At 38.7% G+C, this 26,953-nt stretch overlaps 1 protein-coding gene across 2 annotated transcripts in view; it reads right to left on the bottom strand.

The window, feature by feature from the left end:
* The window catches only part of FANCM (DEAD/DEAH box RNA helicase family protein), a 29,859-nt gene extending 10,849 nt beyond the window's left edge, over positions 1–19,010 (bottom strand). The window contains exons 1-11 of one of the 2 annotated variants that reach the window (XM_089154695.1): positions 18,845–19,010; positions 18,312–18,648; positions 17,937–18,080; positions 15,724–15,806; positions 15,474–15,588; positions 10,548–10,639; positions 10,385–10,439; positions 10,185–10,306; positions 9,971–10,084; positions 6,199–6,392; positions 5,781–5,911 (exon numbers count right to left, since the gene is read on the bottom strand). In XM_089154695.1, coding sequence (XP_089010821.1) covers positions 5,781–5,911; positions 6,199–6,392; positions 9,971–10,084; positions 10,185–10,306; positions 10,385–10,439; positions 10,548–10,639; positions 15,474–15,588; positions 15,724–15,806; positions 17,937–18,080; positions 18,312–18,648; positions 18,845–18,892 — 1,435 coding nt within the window. In that variant the 5' untranslated portion in view covers positions 18,893–19,010. Of the gene's footprint in view, positions 1–5,780; positions 5,912–6,198; positions 6,393–9,970; positions 10,085–10,184; positions 10,440–10,547; positions 10,640–15,473; positions 15,589–15,723; positions 15,807–17,936; positions 18,081–18,311; positions 18,649–18,844 lie in introns of both variants that reach the window. The other variant, XM_089154694.1, reaches the window with a different exon arrangement.
* Positions 19,011–26,953: the final 7,943 nt, after the last annotated feature.

Below are 26,953 nucleotides of genomic sequence, written 5' to 3' on the forward strand. Positions count from 1 at the left end.
ACCTTGAAAGATAAATTTCACCAATAATAAATGCCTTCAAGTTTTAATTTCAAGTAACCATGACCAATACCTCTAAATACTTAATGGAGCAAGGAGTGGACAGCAGAGAGGGGAATCGGCAAGAGGAGACTCAAAGAGTGGTTGTGTCGAAGGTCGGGAAACCCCAGTTTTTGAGGTATACCTTTGCAAAAGCATGAAGTGGGAGGTAGAAACAGGGGACACGTTTGAACCATGCCTCACAGACCATGGAGATAAAGAGTTGCTGAGAAGACCACATATCAAACAATCTAAGAAGGTCTGAGGCCCATGTCCAAATGGAGAATGCCCTTCTCGAGACCCATATCCAAATGGAGAATGCCCATCGGATTGCCCTGTCTATTGCCCCCTCTTGGTCTTTTCTCTCTAACTTCTCTACCTCTTTCAATGGTCGTATCTAGATTCTATGGGACTCCTCTAGATTTTAAATCACTCTCTTTAGATCCTCCCCCAGCTTATGCATCTCAGTATCCTAGCCAATCACTCCCCGCCCCATTCCTTCTCACTATCATTTACGGATTCAACCGTGCTGCTAACTGCATTCCCTTTTGGGAGGATATCCGCTCTATCTCATCCTCCACTTCTAATCTCCCTTGGGGTATTGGTGGGGATTTTAACATCATCCAGTATTCCCATGAGCATGTCAGAGGCTCCACTCAGGATCTAGCTGCGATAGGAGACTTCAATGCCCTTATAGTGACTCTAGTATTTCCAACCTCCGTTGGTCTGGCCATTCCCCCACTTGGCATAATCGACGATCAGGTCCTGCCAGAATCGCCTCTAAGCTTGATCGCTTCCTCACGAATGCTTCTTGGCTCTCCTCCTTCTGTGCTTCCCATGCCTCTTTCTCTCACTCCAATCTTTCCGATCACTCCCTATGTTTTGTCCACCTTCCCCCCCCCCCCAAGTTTCCTTTGGTCCTAAGCCTTTCAAATTCTTTGACATATGGACTCCGAACCCTTCTTTCATTCCTACAGTTAAAGATGCTTGGTCTAAACCTGTCCACTGTCACTCTCTTCCTCTCATTGTCTTTGCCCGCAACCTTCATAACACTAAGGAAGCTCTCTACTCTTGGAACTCTTCCACTTTTGGCAATATCTCATCTAGGGTCTCATCCTGTCGCTCAAATCTTTAGCATGGCCAATCTCTTCTCCAAAATGATCCCACCAACCCCTCCCTTGCTGAAAATGAAAAAAATTCTTTCCTTTGAGTTTTCTTCCCTTCTCTCCACTGAAGAAAGCTAGAATCAAATGACTCGAGCTCGAGGACTCCAATTCTGCATATTTTCATCGTTCCCTCAAAGCTCGGAATAACTTCAACGCCATCCCTTCCCTCATCACTAATAACGGTACTTGGATTTCCGACCCCCTAGCATCAAGGCTGAGATCATCTCATTCTTTTCAAATCTTCTTTACCCGCCTTCCCTTCCTCGTCGCACCCCCTCCCTTCCAACCTCATCAATAAATTCATTGATCCATTTATCATCTCCTCTCTCAGTGCTATCCCATCCTTGGAAGGGATCCTCCTTGCCATCCGTTCCCATAAGCCTAATAAAGCCCCGGGTCCTGATGGCTTCAGTATGGATTTCTTCTTTGCCTCTCGGGAGTTCATTGAGAATGCTCTTGTCCATGCCATCCGTAGCTTCTTCTTTAACCCTTCTTAGCTTTCTTCCATCAATCAGACATTCCTTTACCACATTCCCAAGAAGCAAGGCGCCTCTTCTCTCTCCGATTTCCGCCCTATTTCCCTTTGTAACCTCATTTTCAAATTCATCTCTAAAGTCCTAGCGAATAGACTAAAAAAGGCTTACCCTCCCTTGTGAGCTCTAATCAATCTGCTTTTATCTCGAGTTGTAGTATAGTGGATTAACCATGATGGTTATCTTTTCAAAGGCAACCTGCTTTGCATTCCAGCTGGTTCACTGTTATCCATTTTTGTGTTGAAATTGTCTACGGCTTTGATAGATCCAATCACTCCCCGATTGCTCTTCTAAAGGTAGATCTCCACAAAGCCTGACTCTATTCACTAGGACTTCATAAGCAATGTCCTTTGTTTCATAGGCTACCCTCCCCCTTCATCCACTGAATTGAGACTTGTATATCCTCTCCCCACTTCTCCATTATCACCAACGGCTCCCCTGCGGGATTCTTCCCATCTCAGGTAGGCATTCACCAAGGTTACCCCCTCTCCCCTACCTTTTCTCCTTAGCCTTGGAAGTCTTTTCCCATATCCTTCAAGCTAAAAATGATCATCTTCTCATTTCCCCCATCCCTAAGTGCAAATCCCTCAATCTTACTCACCTTGCTTTTGCTGATGATCTCATGATCTTCTCTAAAGTGGATCACCTATCCATCTCCTCCATCCACTGGTCGTCTCGTAATTTGAATCCCTCTCCGGCCTTAGGGTCAACCTTGACAAATCCACCCTCTGGTATCCCTGATCAGCTTTGTGCCTCCCTTCTCCAGCTCTCGAGCTTTAAGCCTGGTTCCTTTCCCGTTGTCTACCTTGGCCTCCCGCTCATTCCCTGTAGGCTTACCCGCCACCATTGTATCCCAATGCTCAATCATATCTGTAAGAAGCTTCAGCTCTGGAAGGGCAAGCTTTTGTCCTTTGCCGGTGGAGTGGTGCTCATCCGTTCCATGCTTTAATCCTCTTATATCTACTGGTGCAGGATCTTCTCCATCCCCAATTCTACCATTCATCCTATGGAATCCTTGTTTTGTGCCTTCCTTTAAAAAGGGCGGGAAGCCTCACGCTTCATCCATCCAGTCAGTTGGTCGTCTATCTACCATCCTACCTCTGAAGGAGGCCTGGGAATCCACTGAATCACTGATGTTAACTTAGCATGCCTTCTCAAACTTATCTAGAAAATTGCCTCAAAGAATGATTCCACTTGGGTTAAGTGGGTTTATTCTTACCTTCTCCAGTCCAATTCCTTTTGGACTGTTCCTATGCCGTCCTCCAACCCTTCATGGGTATGAAGAAAAATCCTCTTGCTGTGTCCCCGCACTCTCTCTGCTATTTCTACCACCATCTCCTCTGGTTCTTCCACATTTTTTTGCCTTAACCCATGACATCCAATGGGTATTCTCTTTACCCCCTTTGGCCCCCGCGCTATCTATGATACCCGTACCCCAAAGCCACCCCTTGTTTGCTTTCATCACTAATGGCTCCTGGAACCCAGCTCCCCTCCTCATTCTCACACAGGTTTGGGAATCTCCCCCCCCCCCTCTCTTATTCCACTTGTGACCTCACTGTTTGGCATTCATCCCCCACCAAAACCTTCTCCACCTACTCATCCTGGAATCTCCTCCATGCCCACAACCCTAAACCCCCTTGGCCCCCATTGGTTTAGTTCAAAGGCTACATCCCCGTCATTCCCTTAACCTTTGGAGGGCCCTTAACCATGCTTTGCCCACTCAATCCTTCCTTATTGGCCGCCATATCCCCACAAACCCCAACTGCATCCTCTGTTGGAACGGTTTGGAGGACCTTGAACACCTTTTCTCTTCTTTCCCTTCTCCAGATCTATCTGGAGAAAAGCCTTGGCTTCCATTTGGCCCCGTTCCAGACATTCCTTTGGTTTTACTCGTGATTGGTCTTGGATTTTGAGAAACTTTTCAAGTTATTCTATTTGCGATCGAATTGGTAAGCTAGTGTATTGTGCCTCTATACATTACCTATAGTGGGAGTACAATCTTCAAAGATGGACCTCCAAATCCCGCTCTATAGACATGATTTGGAATGCTATCTATTTTGATGTATCTTCTAGATTATTAGCTATCCCCTATCCCCCGGTTGATGATACCCCAAGGAACATGTTTATTGTTGTCTCATGGGGCCTTAATTCTTCTTTTCGGTTTTCTACTTAAAGACCTTGTTTGTTTCCTCTTCGTTTAATATTATTATTTATTCATCCAAAAAAAAAAAAAAAGAAGAAGGTCTGAGGCCAAAGGAGAGAAGGGGCTGATGAGAAGGTAAGAAGGTGACAAGGACTATAGGTAGAGATGCTTAGAAGGAGGAAACCATCATGGGACCTAGAGAAAGCCAAGCATCCTTGATAAAATAAAATAAATTGATCAATCTTACAAGAGATCCAGTAAGAGCCTCATCTCTTATTGTGCCAAGATGGGGGAACAAGACCAACCCAGTTCATCAATACCAAAGTCATCCAGACAATCATTGAAACTATTAGAAGGGAGGAGGTCATAAGGTCTGTCTCCCAACTTTGTCATGTCCAAAACGGACCACATTGAAGTGACCACCCACAACCTAAAGGGGACCTCACTTGAGGTTTAAGAAGTGAGAGGTCAGACCAAAGGGGAGTCCAATAAACAACACATTATGCTCATACACCACAAAAGGAGTCCAGTATTTCTTACTTAGGCCACAAGTGAAGGAACACCCCTACTTCCTCCGTACTCCTGTATGAAGCTGTCCCTTCATCCCATCAAACCCATGTGAAACTAATTTCTGGTAAGAAATATATTTGATAAGGCTACCATCCAAGGAATAATTTGTAGCTATGCAAGATAGGGCACTGAGAATTAGACCATGTTTTAGCTACTGAGATAGTAGCTCTGCATTGTAATAATATGATATCATATCAGCTGTTAAAAACAGAGTCCAAGGTCTCACGATATGCCAGTCAAGATCTCCTTTTTTTTCTAGACTTACTGATGAGAGCTCATGTGAGTCGAGATGATACCCAAAAAATACAACATCTCGGTTGACTGGAGATCTCAAATCTCGCATGATCTCGATTCAACCCAATCTTTATAAATACCCCATCTTGGTCGAGATGGGTCGAGATATCTTGATCTAGACTCGCTCTCGACCTATCTTGACATTCCTTCCCGCTCTGACTATTTTGATGTTTTGGCCGGATTTTTTGCCAAAAAGTTGGTTGGATCTCTACCTAGGCTGCATCAACAAACAGTTTAGCTCATCTACAACGAAGAACTACAGATTTTGAAGCCAAACTTGAAGCAAGGTGAGTGTTCTTCCTAAACTTTTTTTTTTTTTTCAAAACCTATGTCATACACTAGTGGAGGTGGCGCTAGTGCTAGAGCTGCTTATTTATCAATTTTACTCTCATACTCTAGGGATGTAACTTTAAGTACATTGACGTTGAAATTGTAAACAACTAAACATGTTTGGCGTATTATTTGACTTTAAACCTTTATGTTTCCAATTTTATTTTATATTAAGTAATGGTTGTGTATTTGATGTTTTATAGGTCTGCATGTTCACTCCTAAAGCATATCGTTTTAAAAGCTAGTGTCAAGTTGGAACTCATATACAGTTGTTTTGTCACAAATCTAATGCCACCACAGTGTTTAGAAGGCCTAAATTAGGCCAAGTATCAACTTCCAACCCAAATTCCTTGATACCCACCAAGACAGGCTCTCAAGTTGGGTCGAATTGACGGGGGATTTTTACCAAATCTAGGCTAAGATCTCATGAGATCTCAGCTTTTTAGGGACCAAGATTCCTGTCAGACCAAGATCTCAAACCATGGCTAAGAATAGGCCCAGCAGTGCAAAGTCCAGTATGTCCTGCCTCTAAGTCTATTTCCTTATTATTTTCTTCTACAGCTTTAAAAAGGGTAGAAACAGGGTCCTTGTGAATCTCAATTAAATATGAAATGTGTTCAGAGAATATACAGAAAAAGAAGTGAGTATATGTAAAGCAGATTGAAATGAGAACTGATTGAAAATAACACCAAAAAAAAAATTTCATACTGAAGTGATCGGTCAATATTTCCATCATTTTCGACAATTTGGGATTTGGTGCACCATGAGACAGACTTCGCTCCATTTGGAGTTTTGCCTTCCATATGATTTCATTCCTACTTAGAAGTCTCGAAGAAGCCCTGGAAGATAAAAAGGAATAGATAGTTATTACTGGTCACAAAATTGCAAAGATTGGTATCAGATAATCTGGAGCACCTAATCTGGACATTGGCTGGAAAATCCAATCTGAGATGGGAGTGGATTTCCAACCTACGATATCTTGATAATTCCTTCTCCAACAGGAGCTTTGGATCACCAACCCAGATAAGTATTTCCCAGGAACAAACCAGAATCTGATACTGACATAAAATAATGAGAAAGGTCATTTTTCAACTTATAAAGTTTTAATAAAGGCACATGCACGTACCCATGTTTCAACTTTTCTTCAAGCATCTCATATGCTGGCCTGATTCCGTGGCTTGAGAGCAACTTTCTTACATGGTATAGAGTGATAAGAACACCAAAATATCCTTCTACTTCACCATATTTTGTGTGAGGAACAGCTGTTGGAGGTGCTTGACGAAACTTGTCCCTCGAATTAAGTAGCTCGCAGGGACTCAACTGCCAATGTTTAAAGATGAGTTTCAATAAAATGTAAAATACCTGGAGTTCACAAGAGAATACCAGATAAAACATGGAATAGCAATCTCAAATATGTAAAATCCTGAGTCTAGTTATAATGGATTCTTGAAGGCATCATTGTCTTGAAGTGTATCTTCTGTTTGCAGGTGTACCATCAACTGCATATCAGGGTACTTTAGTACATCCTGTAAATGGAAAGGTTCGAAGAGAATAAAAGTATAAAACAAGCTCTCACTCTTCCCACACATTTTCCCCCTCTTTAATTTGTTGTTCATCTAAGAAATCCATTTAACAATTCAAAACCAGGGACCATTGATCCTAGAGCAGCTCTATAGTCTATAACACTCTTGAGCATCTAAGGGGCTCAAAAAATTACCAGAAACATAAAGACATCGGTTGATTTAATGACATAGTAATATAACAGTGAGCAGATTTCTGTATGCTAAAGCCAAAAGTATTTGTTGGCTAAAATTCATGCAGTTAGTCTGAACCATGTACTGATGCTGAGCATGTTTCTTCTGTCTGCTGTTTATTATTTAACGTGCTGGGGGGATTAGATTACTGTTAAGACTGTTATTATTGTGTTAGTGTTATCACAGAGAGTACTTTGGGACAAATGCTTGTATCCTGATCTCACATTCTCACTACATTGTATAATGCATCATAGTGGAAACAGTTTACAAGGTTGGCCTTAGTGAAACAGTAAGTTTGCTCCATAGTGAACAAGTTTTCATAGGTTTGAGTCTGGAAAAAGCTCCTCCGCAAAAGCAGGCTTAAAGCTACGTACAAATTACTAACCCTCCCCAGACCCTGCAGTGTTGGGAGCTTTTTTCACTGGATGCATCCTGTTCTGCAGTGATCATGGTTTGGTATATTGACCAAACCATGAGTCAGTTTTCTTCATCTTCTTCTTGTGCTACCACTGGTTTATTTTACTTGATATTTCTACATGGTATCAGAATGGGTCCAACAAGTGTTGGGCATTTATTCTTTGTTCAGAGAGTCTCTATATATGGGGTTTTCTTTTGTGGTGTGCAGCTATAGATTCTTTTGTGGTGTGCAGCCACCTATAGCTGCAAGATTCTATTACAAAGGCCTAGTTTACACTTTACATCAATGAAAAAGTAAGGTTTATTTCATAACATATGCTACCCACATGAAGGAGAGTTCTGGCTACAAAGATCTCAAGGAGTTATTTATTAGCAAGGATTAATCAGCTTCACATAAATTCTTCAAGGAGATAATACAGATAAAAAGAAATGCTAATAGGCATTTCAATTTTTGCATTATATAGTGCGATTGTGGAAAAGAGTAGTGCAATGCCCGTTTTGGAGGGTCAAGCAACATGTTGCTTGAGCCATCAGGATGTGAAGAGAGACAAGAGTTTATCCTGCCAACCAAACCACTGATAGATAGATTACCTCTTAACAGGCCATAAGTCAAACCATATGCTCGACTATATATAAAACCTCCCCACATATTTAAGGTGAAGCACTGGCTTCCGGAACCCCATTTTTGGTCCACATGTAAAATTTCAAGGTCCAATTCAATCATGTGCCCCACTTTACATTGAACATTCATACATGCTTCGAGCTATTAAAACTGTTTTGCTCCTACTGAGACTTTGCTACTCCTAGGCCATCATTTGTACCTTAAATAAGATTCCTTTTAGACTGAAATTTTACATGAGAATAGGGGTTGTAAGCCTTACCTAGGACCAAATTGAATTATGTGAGTACCAAATTTGCCCTTGTGAAGAATAGGTTCAGTGCACTTTGCTGTAGCTCCTCCTTTTCTATTGTAATTGATCAACATTAAAATTTTCAAGTCATAGAAAAATGTCAATTTATGTCAACCAGTTCACCACTTCACTACTTAAAAATAATTGCAACTCTTTGGTTTAATATGGTATATATAATAAAATAGTGAACTTATTCTTTATTCTTGGAAAAGAAAAGAAAAAGAAAAAGAAAAAAAAGAGCGAGGAAGAACCAAAATAATAAGAAAAGCACGAGGTGGAGTAAGAGGTGCGCAGTTGTAACAAAGATAGGACTGCAATATTTTCAATCTAGAACAAAATTATGGAGTTTCTGAATTTACTTCAAAATTCTGTTGGGAGAAAATAGGAAGTCTCAGAGAAAGTTCAAAATGTTGTGAAGAAATTTCAGACCATGTAAGCGCAGTTCTAAAGTGAGGATAGAGTCAATTTTTGTTTTTGAAAGCTAGTCCTAACCAAGTTTCAGCTTTCCAGTGGCCTTGGTTCCTCAAAAGCTCACCTACATTAGTGCCCATGCACCTCACATGGTCCAAAAACAGTAACCCTTTGAATGATGTGACTCTAATAACCAATGCCTAAGAAAATATTCATTAAAAAAGGGTCCCATTATCCCAACTCCCAGGCACACATGCACATAATTAAGATACAAGCATAGATGTGTTAGGACTTCCACTTTCAATAATCCCTATCCAGACCATATAGCTCTTGGGTCCATCACCATTATTAAGCATTGCGCGATCATTATTTTGGATTTATACCGATCTCTGTCTGTCTCTTTCTCTCACAGTATGCAAAGTCTCAAAATTGTCAAGTACAGTATCGAGCAGCATATTGGAAAGCTAGATTAAGAGATACCTCAAAATGTATTGGAGAGATGCTACATATGCTTAAGATATGGTTTTACACTTATAGATATGTTTACAAATGCATAATACATGTCAAACAGAGGTTTTCAGCATTGTGCCCCTTAAACAGACAATAAACAATGAGATGCAATCAATGATTGGTTATCTGTGTCCTTGTGGGATTTATGTGAAATTTTCATTGACAAGTGCAATATCAAAACTGCTAATACTAACAATTCAATGAGAATACTCAAAAAAATCAAAATCCTAAATCTGACAAAGTGTAATTACCTGGCTTTGGCTGCCTTATGTAAACCATATTGGTCACTATTGAATCATATCAATTCAAAATAGTTTTGCCCATTAATAATTTCATGCCGTGGTTCAGGTTATCAACCTCAACATGGGTCAGACTATCAGTTCAACATATGAAGACATAAGACAAGGCTAGTAAGCATCACTGAAAGAATTTAACATATGGAAGGGGGTGTGCCAACATTTCTTAATTGAAACACATTATGAATCCATTTATTCTCTTGAACTGAAATCAATTTCTCGATCAAAATTCTTTTCCCCTCTCCATTCTGTAAATTGGTGCCCCATCACCTCAATTATCACTTGATATGCTAGATTCAGATAATTTTTCAGGGTATACAGAAAATTGAAAAAGGGGAAAAAGGGGAAAGAGGGGAGGATAGAAGAGCACTTTCATTACTAACATGTCTCAACAGGACATGTATCATAGGTATTGCCAGCACTTATTCAATCTCCAAGGAACCCTTACAGAAATTTCTGATGTACTATACAAGATGCACAGCTTGCTCAGGTGAAGAAATACTACTAGATATTAAATATTTGACTTCATAAAATTTGGAGCAATTGAAAAAAAAAAAAAATAAAGAAAGAAGAATATCAAAACTTAAAAGCAATCATACCGTTTGAAGATCTCTGTTATGGAGTACCCCAATCGTACAAAGCCTAGCTATAAAAGGTCGTATGACTTCCAGGAGGAGATCATTTATTTCAGTAGCATCTTTACCCATTGCAACCTAGAATTATTGCATGGAATTTGTTCAAACAAACTAGAAAGGTAGCAGCATTTTGCATATAATTATATCGATTGCAAAGAAGAAACAGAATGGCACATACCTGCACTAATTCTAGCTTCCTATTGTGCACATATGGGCTGACATCAGGGTCACTTTCACAGCGGTACTCTAGTGCAGAGATATTCAAGTTATCAATAACCTTCTGAATAGTCTGCTGTTTTGCTGAAAAAACACATTGAGAAGTAAGAACTTTAAGATCTAAGGAAAACTGTGGACAGTGAATAAATATGGATATCTTACATCCAGGAGTGGCTGTTAAAGCTAATATCCTCAATTGAACTGGAACTGCCAGTAACTAAAGAAAAGCTCAGTCAAGATCTTGGAGCAATCAATCCATCAGTTTGTTCACAAAGATACAAACAAATAACAAATAAAATAACTGATAAACAATATCACAATGCACCTCACGAACTGCCACACAGTAGGAATAGTTTCCCATTGCTCGATGAGCCTCATCAATCACCAAGCACACAATGTGTTTTACAAAGCATGTGCCTGTGTAGTAAATACTGCATAAGTACTAATAAATGAAAAAATATAATAAATAAATAAATAAAAAGAAGATAAAACTGAAGCACATCACATAAACAGGTAAGAAGAGGGAGGGGAAGTTAGGGAAAGGGCAAATAGGTAAAGGCAAGGAATATGTGTCAGTTTCTTAAGAACAGGAGAAATGACATCCTTTAGGATAACAACTTTAAGTTTCCTTAAATTGAGACTGAAAATTTTTGTATAGATATATAGATAGATATTTATGTATGATTATTCTTCTACAAAAATTCTCCACTCCCAATTTAAGAAACTCTAAGTTGTGGAGCATCTTTCATTGGACAAAATGATCCTCTATTCTAACTACAAAGACTACCCACAAAGTTACTACAAATAAAGAATTTAGTTTTCTTATAAGGCCAAATTTGTCTATTTACTTTTGTGGCAAATATTTTTGTGGACAAAATTATCCTAATTCTAATATGTAAAGACTACCCACAGTGTTACTACAAACAAATAACATTACATTTTTATGATGTCCACTTTTTCAATTTACTTTTGTATTACAATTCTACCTTTTTAAATTATAAAATCATTAAATTGAGATTTCTTTTTGGGTTCTCAAGGAATCATACTATACTATCATCATCATCTTTTTGAAATTGATATTACAACAAAGAAAGATTTTTTTTTTTTTTTTTAATTTCTTAGGATAGTAATTGTGTCCATTTACCTTGTGATATAAATTTATAAACCTCTCCCTCCTTTGTTCCTCTCCCTCATTTCCCTCCTTTATGGAAGACTACTTTATTTTCCTTGAGTGGCTACTTCCTTATTCTTAATTAGCTCTCCCGTTCATCCTTTATGTTGATTCAAACTAGGCCCCACGTGCATCTGCATGTGTGGCATAATGCACATATGGCATAACTATGCATATTATGAATTTCCCTAATTTATAGGTGAAAGGATTTGTTAAACACATGTTACCCCTTTAGCTTAAAAGCTCGAGCTATTTAAAGCAGCAAGAATGAATATCAGCCCAACCCACCTCCAAGAGCCGACTAGAAAAGGGGCGAACGGCAGGACGAGGCGGACACGGTGGGCCCACAACGGGAAGGAACGAAGCGAGGAAAGATCGGAATCGGACCAAAGGAGAAATAGCGAAGGGGCCGCAAGATATTATAGCGGGCCACAAGCCCGACCCGGATCAAAGCCTATTAGTCCTATAATTAAATATAATATATGTATAAATATATATATATATATATATATATATATATATATATATATATAATATATAATATATATACACTAGAGGACCGACAAGAGGGATGAACCGACTAAGAGGACGAGAGAGAGGGAGCGGAAGCCATAGAGGAGAGAGGAGAAGGAGAGCGAGAGGAGAAGAGAAGGGAAAGAGAAGAGAGAGAAGGAGAAGGAGGAGAAAGAAGAGAAGAGAAGAGAGAAGAGAAAGAAGAGCAAAAACGCAAGGAGGAGAGGAAGGAGGAAAGAGGAGGAATAAGAGGAGAGGAGAAACGAGAGCAGAAAAGAAAAGGCAGAGGAAAAGGAGAAGAGAGGAGAGAGAAAAGGGAGAGGAGAAGAGAGAGAAGGGGAAGACCGAGAAGAGGAAGAGAAAGAGAAGCGAAGGAAAGAGAAGATGAATAGGAGAAAGGAGAGAGAAGAAGGGGGGAAGAGGAGAGAGAAGAGGGAGAGAAAGGGAATAAAACAAGGAAGAGAGAGAGGAAAACCGAGGGAGGAGAGAGGAAAGGAAGAGGAGAGAGAAAAGAAGAGAGAGAAAAATAATATAAAAGGGGAAAAGGCAAATCACGAGAGCGGGGAGAGCAGAAGATGGAACCAAGGGAAAAGGAAGAAAAAACAGAAGAAAGGGGGCAAAGAAGAGAGCAGGACAAAAGAAAGGTGAGAAAGGAAAGGAAAATAGGGAGAACAAAAGAGGAAGGAGAAGAAACAGATGAATTGGTGAAATGGAAGGGAAGGAAAGAAGAAGAAGAGAGAAAGAAAAATGAAGAAAGATGGAAGCCAAAAAGGGAGAGAGAAGAGAGAAGGAAGGAAGAGAAAACATTATGAAGATGAAGGCACAAGAGAGAATGATGATTGAAAAAAAATATGGAAGCAAAAAAAGAAAGAGTAAAGAAAAAGAAAAAAGAAGAAGGGGAACCCAAATGGAAAAGGAAAAGAGAGAAAGAGGAAAGGAAGAGAAAGAGAAGACGGGAAGAAAACAAGCCACGGGAAGAGAAAGACCGGGGGAAAAAAGCACGGGAAGAGAAACAGGGAAGAAAAACGAAGAGAAAGCACCAAGAGAAAAAGAAAGAAAAGCAAACAAACAAAAAAGAAAAAGAAAAAGGAAAAAGAAAAGAAAAGGAAAAAACGAAAAGGAAAGGAAAAGGAAAACGAAAGAAAAAAGAAGAAGAAGAAGAGCAGAGAAGACACAAGAAACCAAAGCTCAAAAAAAAGCCGACAAAAGGAAGGGGACACAAGACCTAAAGAAGATGGGAACATCGGAACAAGAGAAGAAGGAAGATATATAGATAGACACAAACAAAGTCAAAAAGAAAGACAGAGGACAAAAGCAAATAGAGAGGTTTTCAAAGAAGAGGGTTTAGAGTAAAAACGGTTATAAGGAAGCACGGCCAGTTAAAGCCATAATGAGGGCCACAGCGGAAAGGGTGGACATCCAACCCCCTTACGAACAAGCAAGCGTATGTATACACAACCCTGGACATGGCACACACTTATGAGGCATGGAAGTGCTAGGAAACCTCATTGCACTTTCAAGGGATAACATGTTACATTCACTTATCATGAAAAGGTCGAGGTATTAAGTAAAGACAATAACAGTGTACACAACAACAACAAACCTTTTCCCAACTAAATGGGGTCAGATACATGGATCCTTGCCTTCAACTCAGCTCTATTTTAGGCAATACTAGATACAAGGCCTAAGCTATGCATATTCTTTCCTCACCACTTCTCTTAGTCACCGTTTGTTTGCTAGAATAAAGGTGGGGTAGGAAAAAGTTTGAAAATCAAATTTCCATGAAATCCCAAAGTGTGGCTTGTTTGGTTCGCTGGGGTGGGAAAGTTGGCAAACAAGCTTCCTTAAATTAAGAAAGTTTGTCTGCTGAGGTGGCATGCTAACTTTTCCACCCCATGCCTTTTCAAAACCCTACAAAATAGGTGGGATTTTGTGGAAAAGTATGGAAAATAACAAAATGGGATCCACATTTAACACATTCCACAAAATCCCTTTCTTTCCTTTTCTTCTCCCTCACCCAATTACATATGGGACCCACATGTTTATTTTTTCCACCCCTTTTTTTGCCACCCCCACCTTTGCAAACAAATGCAGCCTTAAGGTTATCTTAGGTCTACCCATAATTCTTCTAATTCCTTCTATCTAGATTTGATCGCTTCTCTACACAAGGGCATCTAAATGCATCTGACCGTGCCACCTAATCAACTTTCTCGTAGCTTATCATCTATTGGAGCTACTCCCACTTATCATGAAAAGGTTGAGCTATAAGTAAAGACAACAACAGTGTCTATCAACAATAAGATGGTACAATTTGGGTCCAATGCTTGTGATGCCCAACAGGACAACAAGTTCCCTCCCTCCGACATCATTATCACATCACTCTTTTGCACACAAAATAAGTAGTGTCTGCTGAAAGAAAAATTAGTGTCAAGTAATGTCAGGTTTCTCAGCTTGATTAGCTCTTCTACACGAGACTTTTGAAGCTTAAAGGTCGGGGCTTGCACAACAATCCACTTATGTATATCAAGTGGAAACCATGCAAGTGTAAGAAACAGGGTTTAAAGTGTCTTTATACATACAAGCATTAGAATTTTGATTAATTGTAGCCACCTTTTGTGCTGCTTTGGCAACAGCTTGAGGGGATGCAATAGGTCGTTTGCTAAAGGGTAAGAGAGAATTTGCACATAAATTTGTCTTCCCACTGAATGGTCCCAGTGGGCAGAATGCAATTGGAACTGGAACTTCACCAGGGCACTTCCCAACCTTATCTCTTTTCTCACAAGTCACAACTACTAGCATTCAGCATATCCTTTGACAATATATTATGAACTGTTAGCTTTGACAACCTGTTTCCTCCAAAACAAAAATTGAAGGATACAAATTCATTAAAGAAAATATTATTTATTATAAATATATTTCCCACCACGTAGTATTGTAAATAGAAAAACCAAATTTAAGGTTTATATCCTCTGTAAGACATTATAGGGCTGCTAAGAAGGCAACAGTCCTGTTCAACTGAAAATAATACACCTGATCAATACTGACAATTGTTCCCACCATGCACGATGGGAAATAGCCAAACAAAATTTATAATTTATACCTTATGTAAGACAATATAGGGCTGTTAAGCAGGCAACTGTCCTGTTCAACTGAAAGCAAGACATTTGCTCAACATTGATAATTGGTTTAATTATGCACTGAACTTAGTGACTCCTCACATGTCAAATTAGGTGCATACCTTTCTATGAATCTTCTTAAGTGTGTTATAGCAACAATTTGAACTCCAATCTTTGACTTTATCAGTATTAAACGACTGTGAAGAGGACACACAAATGCATTGGTTCAACATCAGTGCTGCTCATTAACTGTGCAGCCAACGGTCAAGACCGAGATTTCGATCTCAACCGTCCATCTCATTTCAACCGCCTGTGAAATGGACAGTCGAGATCGGATTTCGATCTCAACCGTTGGCAGTAGGTGATGTGCATTTAATGCACAGCATTCAAGTCTGCCTCCAGACACACACCCACACCATCATGAACATAAAGCATATATTTCTCCATTTACCCGATTGAATGTCCTTTTCAAGCACTTGCGGAGTAACAAAAAAAACTCGCTTAGTTTGCCAAAAGCATGATCTTTTGGAAGGACTCATAAGACCTGTCATATCAGTTGTCCATTCCTGCAATCAGTTTGATCCCAATATTTTAAAATAAGCACAAGACGTGAGGGGAAAATATTTACTATGAATAGATTATATATATTTAATAAACTGTTATCCAGGTTCATCCAAAAAGTAGAAAAGTACATTCATTACCTGAGGTATCCCAACAATATTGTGGCATGCTTCAATCTGTTGCATGACAAGAGGTCGAGAAGGAGCAACAAAAACTATTTTCCCTGCCATGAGATATCATAGTCAGGATAAATAAATAAAAGGCTCCAACCAATTGAAAAGGTAAAACAGAAAAGGGGGGGGGGGAATGAAAGAAAGAAAGAAAAGAATGAACCTTCATATATCATCAATGACAACAACAGACTCCAATGCATGAATTCAACAAGTGACATCTTCATAACCACAGGAAATGAATTCAAAATGGGAGAAGTAATTCACAAGAAATTATGAGAAGATTGATTTTGAAGACCATCTCTTTCCTCTTTTAGTTTTTGGCTACTTTGCCTCTACGATGTATGAGTAATCAAATAATAAAGGTCCATGATTTTGTTAATTAATTCAAATCATTAGGAGTTGTATTATAGAACCAAAAGCCAAACCAGCAAGCTATCAATGATCAAGAAAAGAAGAAGAAGAGAAAAAAAAGAATTGGAGTCCACCATATATGTTAACTATATGCCATTCTTCCTGTAAAAGGATCCCTTATCTGACAACTTCTAGCTATTCTTCTTGCACTGCATTTTTAGTTTCCCATCCTGTAGACGTTTAATGTTGTTGCATACCAAGTCTACCTTCACTTGCCCCCTCCATTCCTAAAGTTTCCGCTTGTTAACTGCAATGACAAATTATGCAATTCTTGGACAGATTTTCAAAGTTGAAATAACCTATTCAAAAGTTTCCCAGGACTTTGCTTGTGCGGAAGCCCTCATCACTGGGTTCACCCTTTTTTTAAGAGGTCAGTCCATTACAAATAAAAAGTTGGAACTCTTACACGGAAAGTAAATCCCACTTCATTCATCCCTATTAAAAGAAGAACCCCACATCCCTTACTCCTTCTATTGAGATCAATAAGACCCCTAATGCATGCATGTCTTGTTCTCCCCACTATTTGCTTTGCAAACACCAAATTGCATTTATTTGCTTCATTATCATCATACATACATGAATCCTTTTCCAACCCCCCCCCCCCCAGCCAGACATATATACAAACAAGTAACTTGCAGGCAAAAAGTAATGTCCACACAAAGTACTGAAGGAGAGCAACCTGACCTATCTCACCCAATTAGAAGTTGGAACTGTGGATGCCATACTACTGTTAAACTTTCACCCACTGAAACGCCAATCCTGTTTTGGATCATTTAGAAGGGATCCAATTAAAAAAGTGCACAATTGGGCTTAGGAAAGAGACTATTTTGGGCCATGGATAGGATTCTATGAAATTTGGGCTACTAACTTATGGCATTAAAATAGTAACGAGCCTAAATTATAAGCACTCTACTATGAGGCTGAAGTCTGTACAGAAAGTTATTGTCTTACCATTCCGTTAGATTAGGCTACTTATTAGATACACTTTTTAAGTTTATTAAATTAATTCAGTGTGCGAGAGTAACTAGGACTAGGAGTCTTTTTAAGAGTCAATTTAGGTATTTCAATATATCTTTGTATCTACCATACCCCTCCCATTAATTAAGCATGATTTCATAAATGAATTTTGAAGAATTTACGTAAGAGTTTTGGACCTCTTGAGCTTTGCATATGAAATTATTTTTGCAGATGTGATCTCTCTCTTTCTCCTCTTAATTTCTTCAGATTGTGCATGATATTTCTCTCTTTTTCTCTGTTGTCCACATTCTGACAGTTCCTCCTCTACTTCCTTCTCCGATTTCTTCCAATTCCCTTCTCTGATCTTGAGTCATACAATTTCCACTAGCACTCTTCTATTCTGGCCTTTGTTAGGCCAATAGATTCTATATTAACCATTAATCTTTTGCAGTTTTTAGCTCCAGAACTTTTCTAGAACCCTGAGCTTCATTGAAAACAGTCAAGAAAGAGTCAACCTCCAAACCATAACACTAATCATTAAATCCTCGGAAAAATCCAACCATACCCTCACTTTAGAATTATTGTTTCAAATTTGTCCATTGGTCATAGGTACTAGCAACTAAATAACTACATCTTTAACCCCTTGTTTCCATCCATATCTCAATCAGTTTCATGCCATTCCACAGCAGCATCTTATTGCCAGCATGAGATTCAGCCTACGAGCTACTTCAACCTTTGGCATTGCAATTTCAAAAGAAGAATTTTGCTTCATATAAAAAACAGAGAAAATTTTTGGAACTGGAAGAACATACCTTCAGGAAACCACCTGAAGTAATTGAACATCACAACTGCGGCAATAAGAGTTTTCCCAAGTCCCGTGGGCAATGCCACCAAAGTATTGGTGAATAGAGCAGTCTTTGTGATTGACAGCTGATAGTCCCGAAGAGGAACATTTACTGAAGAAAATGGAAAAAAGAAAATAACTTAATCTTTGGTGCTACATAATTCTTACTATGAATAAGGAGCTTATAAACTCGAAATTCTAAAATCCATACTAATGCCACAAGAACCCAACAAGGGACACGAATTTACTATGTTAAGCACCCCATGTCAAGGATATAAATTGCCATGTCAATAAGAAAAGTGAAAAGGAAGAAAACTAAAGAGAATGAGAGAGAAGCTTAAACCTGGATAGATCCATGTTTTGGCTGCCTCGAGATCAATGCTCATGCCACAGGGCATATCATCAACCGCATCGTTATCATTGACTGTACGGATGATATGCCCATTCTTAATTCTCTGATCGACTCCACTAATAAACTTATCAAGGGTAGATTGGCGAGCTCCCCAAGACTTCTTCCGTTCGGAGAAGTTATTCTCCAGCATCCCATTATTGCAACTAAGCTCCAATGCGGTATTAGACCGAAATGGATGAGCAAAATCTTCTGCGCAGCGTGATGTAGTGGCCGGCGCACCCTGGCAAGCAACGTCAATCTCTTTAACTGCCGCCTCCCAATCAAACTCCTGAAGAAATTCGTCAAACGTAAATGGGTTACTCAATATTGAAATCTGCGATGAGAATCAGCTCAAATCGTGCATTTGAAAGTTAATTATGTTCTTCAAGTTCACGCATTTTGGGGGAAATGGAGGTTTGAGGGAGGAAGATAAAAAAATAAAACAAGAAAAGGGCAATAAGCGAGTAAGAGCATCTGAAACTGACATCTTCGTCGTCGTCAATTACTTCGACAGGGATGGATGAAGAGGCCATGTGAGATCAATACAAGCAGACTATCTCGTTTTCTTGCTTAGGTCACTCGATCGACGACGAAGGAAAATTAAAACTTGGCGGCAAGCTTCAGCGCTCTTCGTCTAGTTTATTTTAAGAAAAAGACTTAATTCTCCCAACAAAGAAAAACTATAAGAGTCGCGAATTTAGGATCCCGTTTGGATACCCTCATTTTTTAAATTACATAAACACGGACAAGGCGGGAACGTCCTTGGGAAGCTTTTATTATTTGGTTTTCTGGTTTTCTGGGTAGAACCATGGTTCCTCGTGTCGGCGATATTGGCGACATTTCGATGTGTCTCTAGGGGCAACACGACACCCCCCAGCGACACCTGTAAAACCTTAAGTCGGCGATATATCGCCCCATGTCCGTCGGCAACAATATGTGAAGCATGAGCCATACTCGATATAATTGTATAATGAATTGTAAACTTTAGTACATCTCTTTACTAATTGTGTATTTGTGTTTTCTTTGCATATTTACATTAGTTTATATGAATTTTCCAAACTTTCAGTTTTGCCCGCATATAGCTAGACATGTGCCAATTATAAACTTTAGATTAGGTGATGTTTTAGGTCAAAATAACACTCTCAATGTGTTTATTGACCTCAAATTAGGTTACACATCAAATTTCAGGTCAAAATGACCTAAAATACCCTTTGAAACAGGGGTTCGATGGTTCCATCGAACCCCTACCAAAAGTCGGGCGACTTTTGGCGACATGTCGCTAGGTCCAACACGGCGACATGAGTCGACACGTCGAACCTTGGGTAGAACTTTGGAGAGTCTTGGAAAATTTTAGGCACACCAGAATAAAAAGACATTCCAACTTCCAAGAATATAATAAATTTACAAAGATACTATAAAATGTTTTTTAAATTTGTACAATCATACACTTAATTCCGTTAAGTCATAGTTAGATTATTTCATAATTTCTAAATTGCCCTTCATTTGTTTAAAAAATGTTTTACCTTTTATAATTTTGAAAATATTTATTTCCTAATTATTTTAATACTTTTCGTTATTTCTTAATAAAAATTTAAACAATATTATAAAGTTACAAGACATGAAAGGCAATATAGAAATTATGAAATTATCTAACCATGGCTTAGAGCCTAGAGGGATTTGCTAACAGATTGTACCGACATGTATATTTAAAAGATATTTTGGGTGTCTTTGCCAATTAATATATTATTATGGTGTTTGTATATTTTGCAATTCATTTTGGGGTGTCTGCAAAAAATTTCCCATTTTAAATAATTAAAAGGGGCGTTATTTCAAATTTGGCCAACGCTTTGACCTTGAAATAGACTGAAGCCCGAGCTGGGTCTAGGCAAACTAAGCCAAACCTCTTAACCTCAGGAGTGAACCAAAAAGATTCATCGATACCCAAGTCTAAGGCTTAGGTGGCAAGAGGCTGCCCAAGTTAACGCATTCGGAGGCTCAACCCTAGTAGAGGAGTCCAAGGCAAGATGAAGGAGCCGACCTTCCATCCCAAGACAAGTAGGGTGAGGTTAAATTGTATGTGCCTTGAGATTCAACATTTCGTACTTGCCAGGAGATCTATTGACCTTACATCTATTTGCTTGGGGCAACATTATGGTTGAGTTATCTGGTGATCAAGTTAGGACCTAGCAACATCAACCTCCACTACCATACCAATGTAAAGCTTAGACTCATCAAAAGGGTCACATACCTAGAAGCTGCTTGTCGTCTTCAAGTGAAACATGATACATGCTAGGCAATCCAATCGTCAAAACACCACTATAAATACCTCTGAGCTATCATGGTATCTAGTAATGTATATTTATCATTCATCTCCTTCCATATAACAATGTTTTTATTGAATTTGACTTCAGTTTCAAAGGTGGTTGACTAACCCTCAAATCGACTCATACTTGCTTTCTTGTTGTGAAAACAACACTAAAAACAGTGAAGACGGAGACCTTAACGTCAACTTACCCAGTCAACCTCGCCAAAGTATGGTTCAGTTGGATATTTTCCCCATTTCAAATGAAGGTATTCAATAGGGACAAGTATTTCATATTGATCTCTTGATGGGGTTCTTAGATTTTGCCGATTGGGGCTCTTTTTTTTTGCCTATACTTGTGAAACCTTGATCCCTAGGCGACTTGGTATTCCTTTTGTTTTCTATCTCAACTTATATGTTGCACGATGTCCCTTTTGTATATGATCAAGAGTTTATTGTCATTTTATGATCGTGTCTTAGGCTCTTTTTGGTATCAATTTTCTTTCTTCTTTTTTTTTTTTTTTTTTTTTTTTTTTTTTTTTTGATACAAAAACAGTAAAATACAACTATCTTGATACATTACACATTACATTCTTCCAGTCCCATGGGGTTGCCTCATCTAGTGCTGTACAAGCAAGCAAATATGCCGATTTTAAGATTTCACGATCCTCATTAGTAATAATCAGAGCTCCTTCTATTTTAGGTGCAAGAACTAGTAAGTCTTCAATTGCTTCTAAGGGCCATCTAGTCTTTGGAATGGGTATAGTCTCCTTGATCTGACCCCAATTTGTTATGATTTCGTCCGGCTTCAAATGTTGATTTTGGGCAATTCTCATTCCTGAAGCTAGCCCTTTAGCCATCGTAGCAACATAGGAGGTTCCTTTCTCTTTGCCGATCCAGCAGTAGACAATGTTCCCTTGTCGCGTTAGGCCCCAGCAGTATCCTGTTTCCTTTTTTTCGTGATTCACAACTCCTGCACAGAATAACGTAGTGAGGTCGTTGGCCACTGATTCTTGTAATCTAGAGAAATTAGTTTCCCTCAGACCCCTATAAATTGAGGTCTGTAGATTACAATATGTTTCCCCAGGTGGGTGCAATTGTAGTTCTTGACACCACTTGTTTATATAATTCAGAACTCTCATAGAGTCCACATCAATTTTCTGAAAATTATTTCATTACGCATTCGCCACATACTAAAGCAGGTAATACTTATAACAGATACTAACCATCTTATCATAGGTTTGCCAAGTTGTGAGTTATAAAACAAATCTAGACAGAAATCATAAATATTAGAGAAAGGTAGTAATTCTGTTCTTAGCCCGATTGGTCCCGTTGCCCAGATCCTTCTTGACCATTCACAAGTGAAAAATAGATGCCAACTCGATTCCGTGCTATGACCACAAAACGTACAGCCACCTGCATTTGGATTCCATTTGGCGAGTATTGCATTAACTGGGATTCCTACATGCATAAGTCGCCACAAAAAATTAATAAATCTTGGATGAATCTTAAGTTTCCATAAAAACATCCACCATCTCTTAGTCAGACAAGATACAGGTGAAAGATTAGAATTAAGGAATAGTTGTTGGTATGCTAATTTAGTAGACAATTGTTGTGCAGGAGAAAAATTTAACTTCCAGGAATCCTGTTGGGAGTTAAGCAAAAGAGAGTTCAATGAAGATGACACCAAAGGATCAAGAGTAAGTGAGATTTCATAATCAAAACTACCTCTCATGTTAGCCACATCTGCCACTGATGCCTTGTAGGGCGCAAAATGTATGTTAAAATCTCCCACAACATGATCCTCTTTATTGGGTATCCAAGGATCAAACCAGAAAGAGGTTTCTTCCCCATTCCCCACAGATCTAATTAATAAGTTCCTAAGGTTTGGAATAGTAGATCGAATGCTATTCCATATGATTGAACCATTCCTTTTCCCCACCTTTGGGTCAAATAATGAAGTATGGGGGAAATATTTTGCCTTAAAACACTTTGCCCAAAATCGAGGATTGCTCCGTCAAAAGTCTCCAACCAAGTTTAAGCATTAGCGTTTTATTCATAAGCTCCATTCGCTTAAAACCTAATCCCCCCATGGTTTTAGGGAGACAACACTTATCCCAAGAAATAAGTGAAATATTCTTACCTTTATCCGCTTTGTCTAGCCATAATTTTTGGCAAATTGAATCCATTGTTTTACACACCTTCTTTGGAAATAGGACATACTGCATATGGTAGATTGGCACCGCTTGCATTACAGATTGAACCATGATCGCTCTCCCCGCAAACGAAAGAGAGTGCGCTTTCCACCCCGCTAGTTTTGATTTCAGCTTAACCAAGACAGGATCGAAACTTTCTGATCTTGTCTTCCCATAGAAGAGAGGGCTGCCTAAGTAGGTAGAATTCTTACCCATTTCCTTTATTCCTAAAACATTCAAGATTTGTTCCTTCATCGCAGGTTGCGTGTTTTTGCTGAAGAAAAGCCTCACTTTTATCCAAATTGATCACCTGTCCAGTAATTAGTCCAAAAATATCTAGAACAGATTTGATCACACAGATATCGTCTAAAGAGGCATGACAAAAGATGAAGGTATCATCAGCAAAGAACAGATGAGTAATTTCAGGTGCCAAGCGAGCAATTTTAATACCATGGAAAGCATTTTCAGCCCTAAAAGCCCCAAGAAGCCTAGACAAAATCTCCATAATAATCAAAAACAGATATGGGCTTAGGGGACAACCTTGTCTTAATCCTCTACTCCCGAAAAAAAAAGAATAGGGTGCACCATTCAATTTGATAGAAAAAGAAGCAATGGAAATTAGGGTAGAGACTAAAGAACAAAATTTAGAATCAAACCCTAGGCATTTTAAAACATGCAACAGAACACCCCACTCAACCCTGTCATATGCTTTTGACATATCCAGCTTTAAGGCAATAAATCTTTTTTTTGCCTTAGGGCCGGGTCAAATATCAAAGCCCAACGCAAAATAAATGTTTGGGGGGTCATTGATAAGTGAACCGAAAGGTCTTTCAATCAGGTTTCCCCGGGCCGCGTCAGTTTGTCTCGGTTCATGTAACCAACCGACCCCTTAGACTTTCTCATGAAATGAAAAAATTCATGTGCCAGCAGAATATTATCAGTAATTTGTCTTTCTGGCACAAAGGCGGACCTGACAAGGGGAAATGATTTTATTCAACACAGGCTTCAATCTTGTAGCCAAAAGCTTAGCCTGAATTTTATAAGAGACATTACACAAGCTTATTGGTCTAAAATCAGTAACCACCGATGCATGATCATTCTTTGGAATAAAACATAACAAGGTGTGATTAGTACCGAGGGGGAGGGAAGCATGAGTGAAAAAATCATAAACAAACTTCAGCACATCTAAATTTAATTCAGACCAAAACTGTTGGAAGAAACATGCCTGGAATCCATCAAAACCAGGGGCTTTAGTAGCCCCCATTGAGAAAATAGTTTTTCGGATCTCATCCAATAAAGGTGGTGCAGAAAAGGATTCATTGTTCAGGACAATGTCCTCCGAAGGGAACAACATCTCCACCAAAGGAGGAATCACTGGATTGCTGGAGGTATACAGGTCCTTCATATAATTGGCAAAACAGTTAGCAATACCTGTAGGGTTTGAAAAAATTTCCTCACCAGATTTGATGAACTCAATCTTCCTACGCTTCACATGTATCTTAGCAACATTATGGTAAAATTTGGTATTCCTGTCTCCATCAGAAATAAACTGGGTTCTGGATTTCTGAAACCAAAAGGATTCTTGAGCATCATAAATCCAATGTAACCAATTCAACTTTTGATGATATAAAGACCAGTCCGGATTCATGCACTGTTCAATAGCAGCCAATTCAAATACAAGTCTTTCACATAAGGAGTTAATGTTACCAAATTTGTTAGCATTCCAACTACGAAGAAAATTGGAAAGAGAAGCTAATTTAGAAATAAAGCTCTCAGATCCCAGTTCCCTCCAAGCAAGACTCACATCATTTTGAAAATCAGGGTGCCCAAGCCAAGCCTTTTGAAAATGAAAAAGTTTCCCTTCCCATGGGGACAGCAAAACTTGTATTTATGAGTAGCGGGGAGTGATCAGATCCAACAGCTGGCAGGATAGACAGCCTTAGGTTAGGAAATCGTATTTGAAAGTTTGGGTCAGCAAAGGCTCTATCAAGAGTTTCAAGAGTAAGATGAGGTGCTTTTTTGTGGTTCGACCAAGTAAATTTAGATCCTTCCCCATTTAGTTCAAGTAATTGGAATTGAGACACAATATTTGCAAGATAAATCCGGCTAGGTGAATGGTTAAAGCTGCCTCCACATTTGTCATTTGGGGATAACAGCTCATTGAAGTCACCACAAAGCAAGAAGGGATTAGAGAGATTAGAAATGTGTTGCAAAAGGTCAATCCAAACAGGAATTCGTAGGTTGTACTGAGGTGGTGCATAAACAAAGATAGCCACCCAGTTACAAGTATTTCCATGAACATTGATTCCAATGAAATGATCATTTGCAAACAAAATAGAGGTAGAACACGAATTGTCTGAGAGAACCCAAAAACCACCTTGAAACCCTCTTAGTCCCTTGCTGGGGACAGCATGCACAGGTACGTAATTTAATAGAGAACCATGGAACCTATTGAAAATTGAATCAAGATTCTTGCATTTGGGTTCACACAAGAACAAGAGGTTAGGAAAAAACTTCCTACATAATTTTTCTAATCTTAACAGGGTAAACTTTCCATTCAATCCACGTACATTCCAGCTTAACAATTTCATAATATCTAACTTCTCTCTCCACTGTCCTCCAAAAAGAACTATAGGACACAGGTAAGAAATTCTCCACAAAATAAACGAGAGAAGTAACAAAGCAGATTGAAAGACAATTACAACTAGACCAAGTTTAAGAGTAGAATGCATGCAGACTATCAGTGAGGACCTGGGGGGACAGACACAAGCAATTACCAATATAGTTAGAAACACAGATAATACCGGAGGCTAGAAGAAGTAGTTAATAATTTTTCGGACACTCAGAAAAATGCAAGAACAACAATCAAACACAACAAGAGCAAATTTATCGAGCAAAAAGAGGAGATGAGAGGTAGGGGTCACCTGGTTGTCCATCAGAGGTTGATCTTGTGTTGGTGCATTGTAAAAGGTATTGTGGAAGGGATGTAGCATGTTCTGATTTGCTCTATCAAATATCTTCAACATAATGGCCTCTTTCATAGAGTTGAGAAGGGAGTCAGGATTAAAGGAGTTAGAAAGAAGGGATTCGACAAAGGAGTTGAAGGATTCCATAGGGTCAAAAGGCAGCATGTTGTTAGATGACATTCTCATTCTCTTACGGGTGTGAAGACTCTCCTCGGTCTCCCAAATTTCCCCAGTCTCAGACGATTCACCGACAATTACACCCTTAGCGGGTTCACCCTTGTACCCTCCCTTGGCCACATCAATGTTACCTTTTTCATTTTCTATTATGCTTATTTAAAAGATATAAGTACAATAATTCATTATTGGTTAAGTGAAAAATGGTTTGGTGAATTTTGTCAAAAATAAATTATGAAATAAAACATAAGATTGGTTTCAAAATAAAAATTTGTTAGAAAATGATAATGAACAAGTGAGAAAATAGGAAAAAAAGTATGAGTTTTATAAAAGGTGTATTGACTATTTTACCCATATCTTAACTATAAATCTTTAAGTAAACTTACATATAAATGAAGAGAATGAAATTCTCACCATAATCATTTTTTTTGTCTATTATGGATTATGAAAGTTTTTTGATTATTTTAAATAAAATAAAACTGATAATAGATGCCAAACAATTTAAAATAATAAAAAAATTCTCATATTTAAGAATGATAATTGATGGCCTTAATGCATCTAATCCTCTGAACCCTCCTAGGAATTCGGATCTTCTTTTCGTCCGAGAAGCACTCTGTGCTCTCCAATGGCTTCTTGACCACAAAAACCATTGGGTCCCACTGGTGAAATTTTTTTATTTTTTTTTCTATTTTTTCCAAAAAGTGTTTTTCATCGTGGACTCCCCTCCTAATGTTTGCTTTTAATATTAACGAGGAACTTTTGCTTTTCTCATCCAAATTATTTCTCACGAAAAAAGAAAAAGAAAAAGAAAAATGAGGCCTGCCTCATTTAAAAAGGAAAATTTTATTTTATTTTCTCGACAAACAAACATGGTCTGGAGAAAAATAATCCGCAATAGTTCTAATTTCTAAAACCAGAAAAAATCCAACAGCCCAGTTGGATTGGAACAATTGTACC

This window comes from Hakea prostrata, chromosome 5 (genome assembly GCF_041222555.1).
Source record: "Hakea prostrata isolate BN-2017 chromosome 5, UWA_Hpros_2, whole genome shotgun sequence".
Taxonomy (NCBI): Eukaryota; Viridiplantae; Streptophyta; class Magnoliopsida; order Proteales; family Proteaceae; genus Hakea; species Hakea prostrata.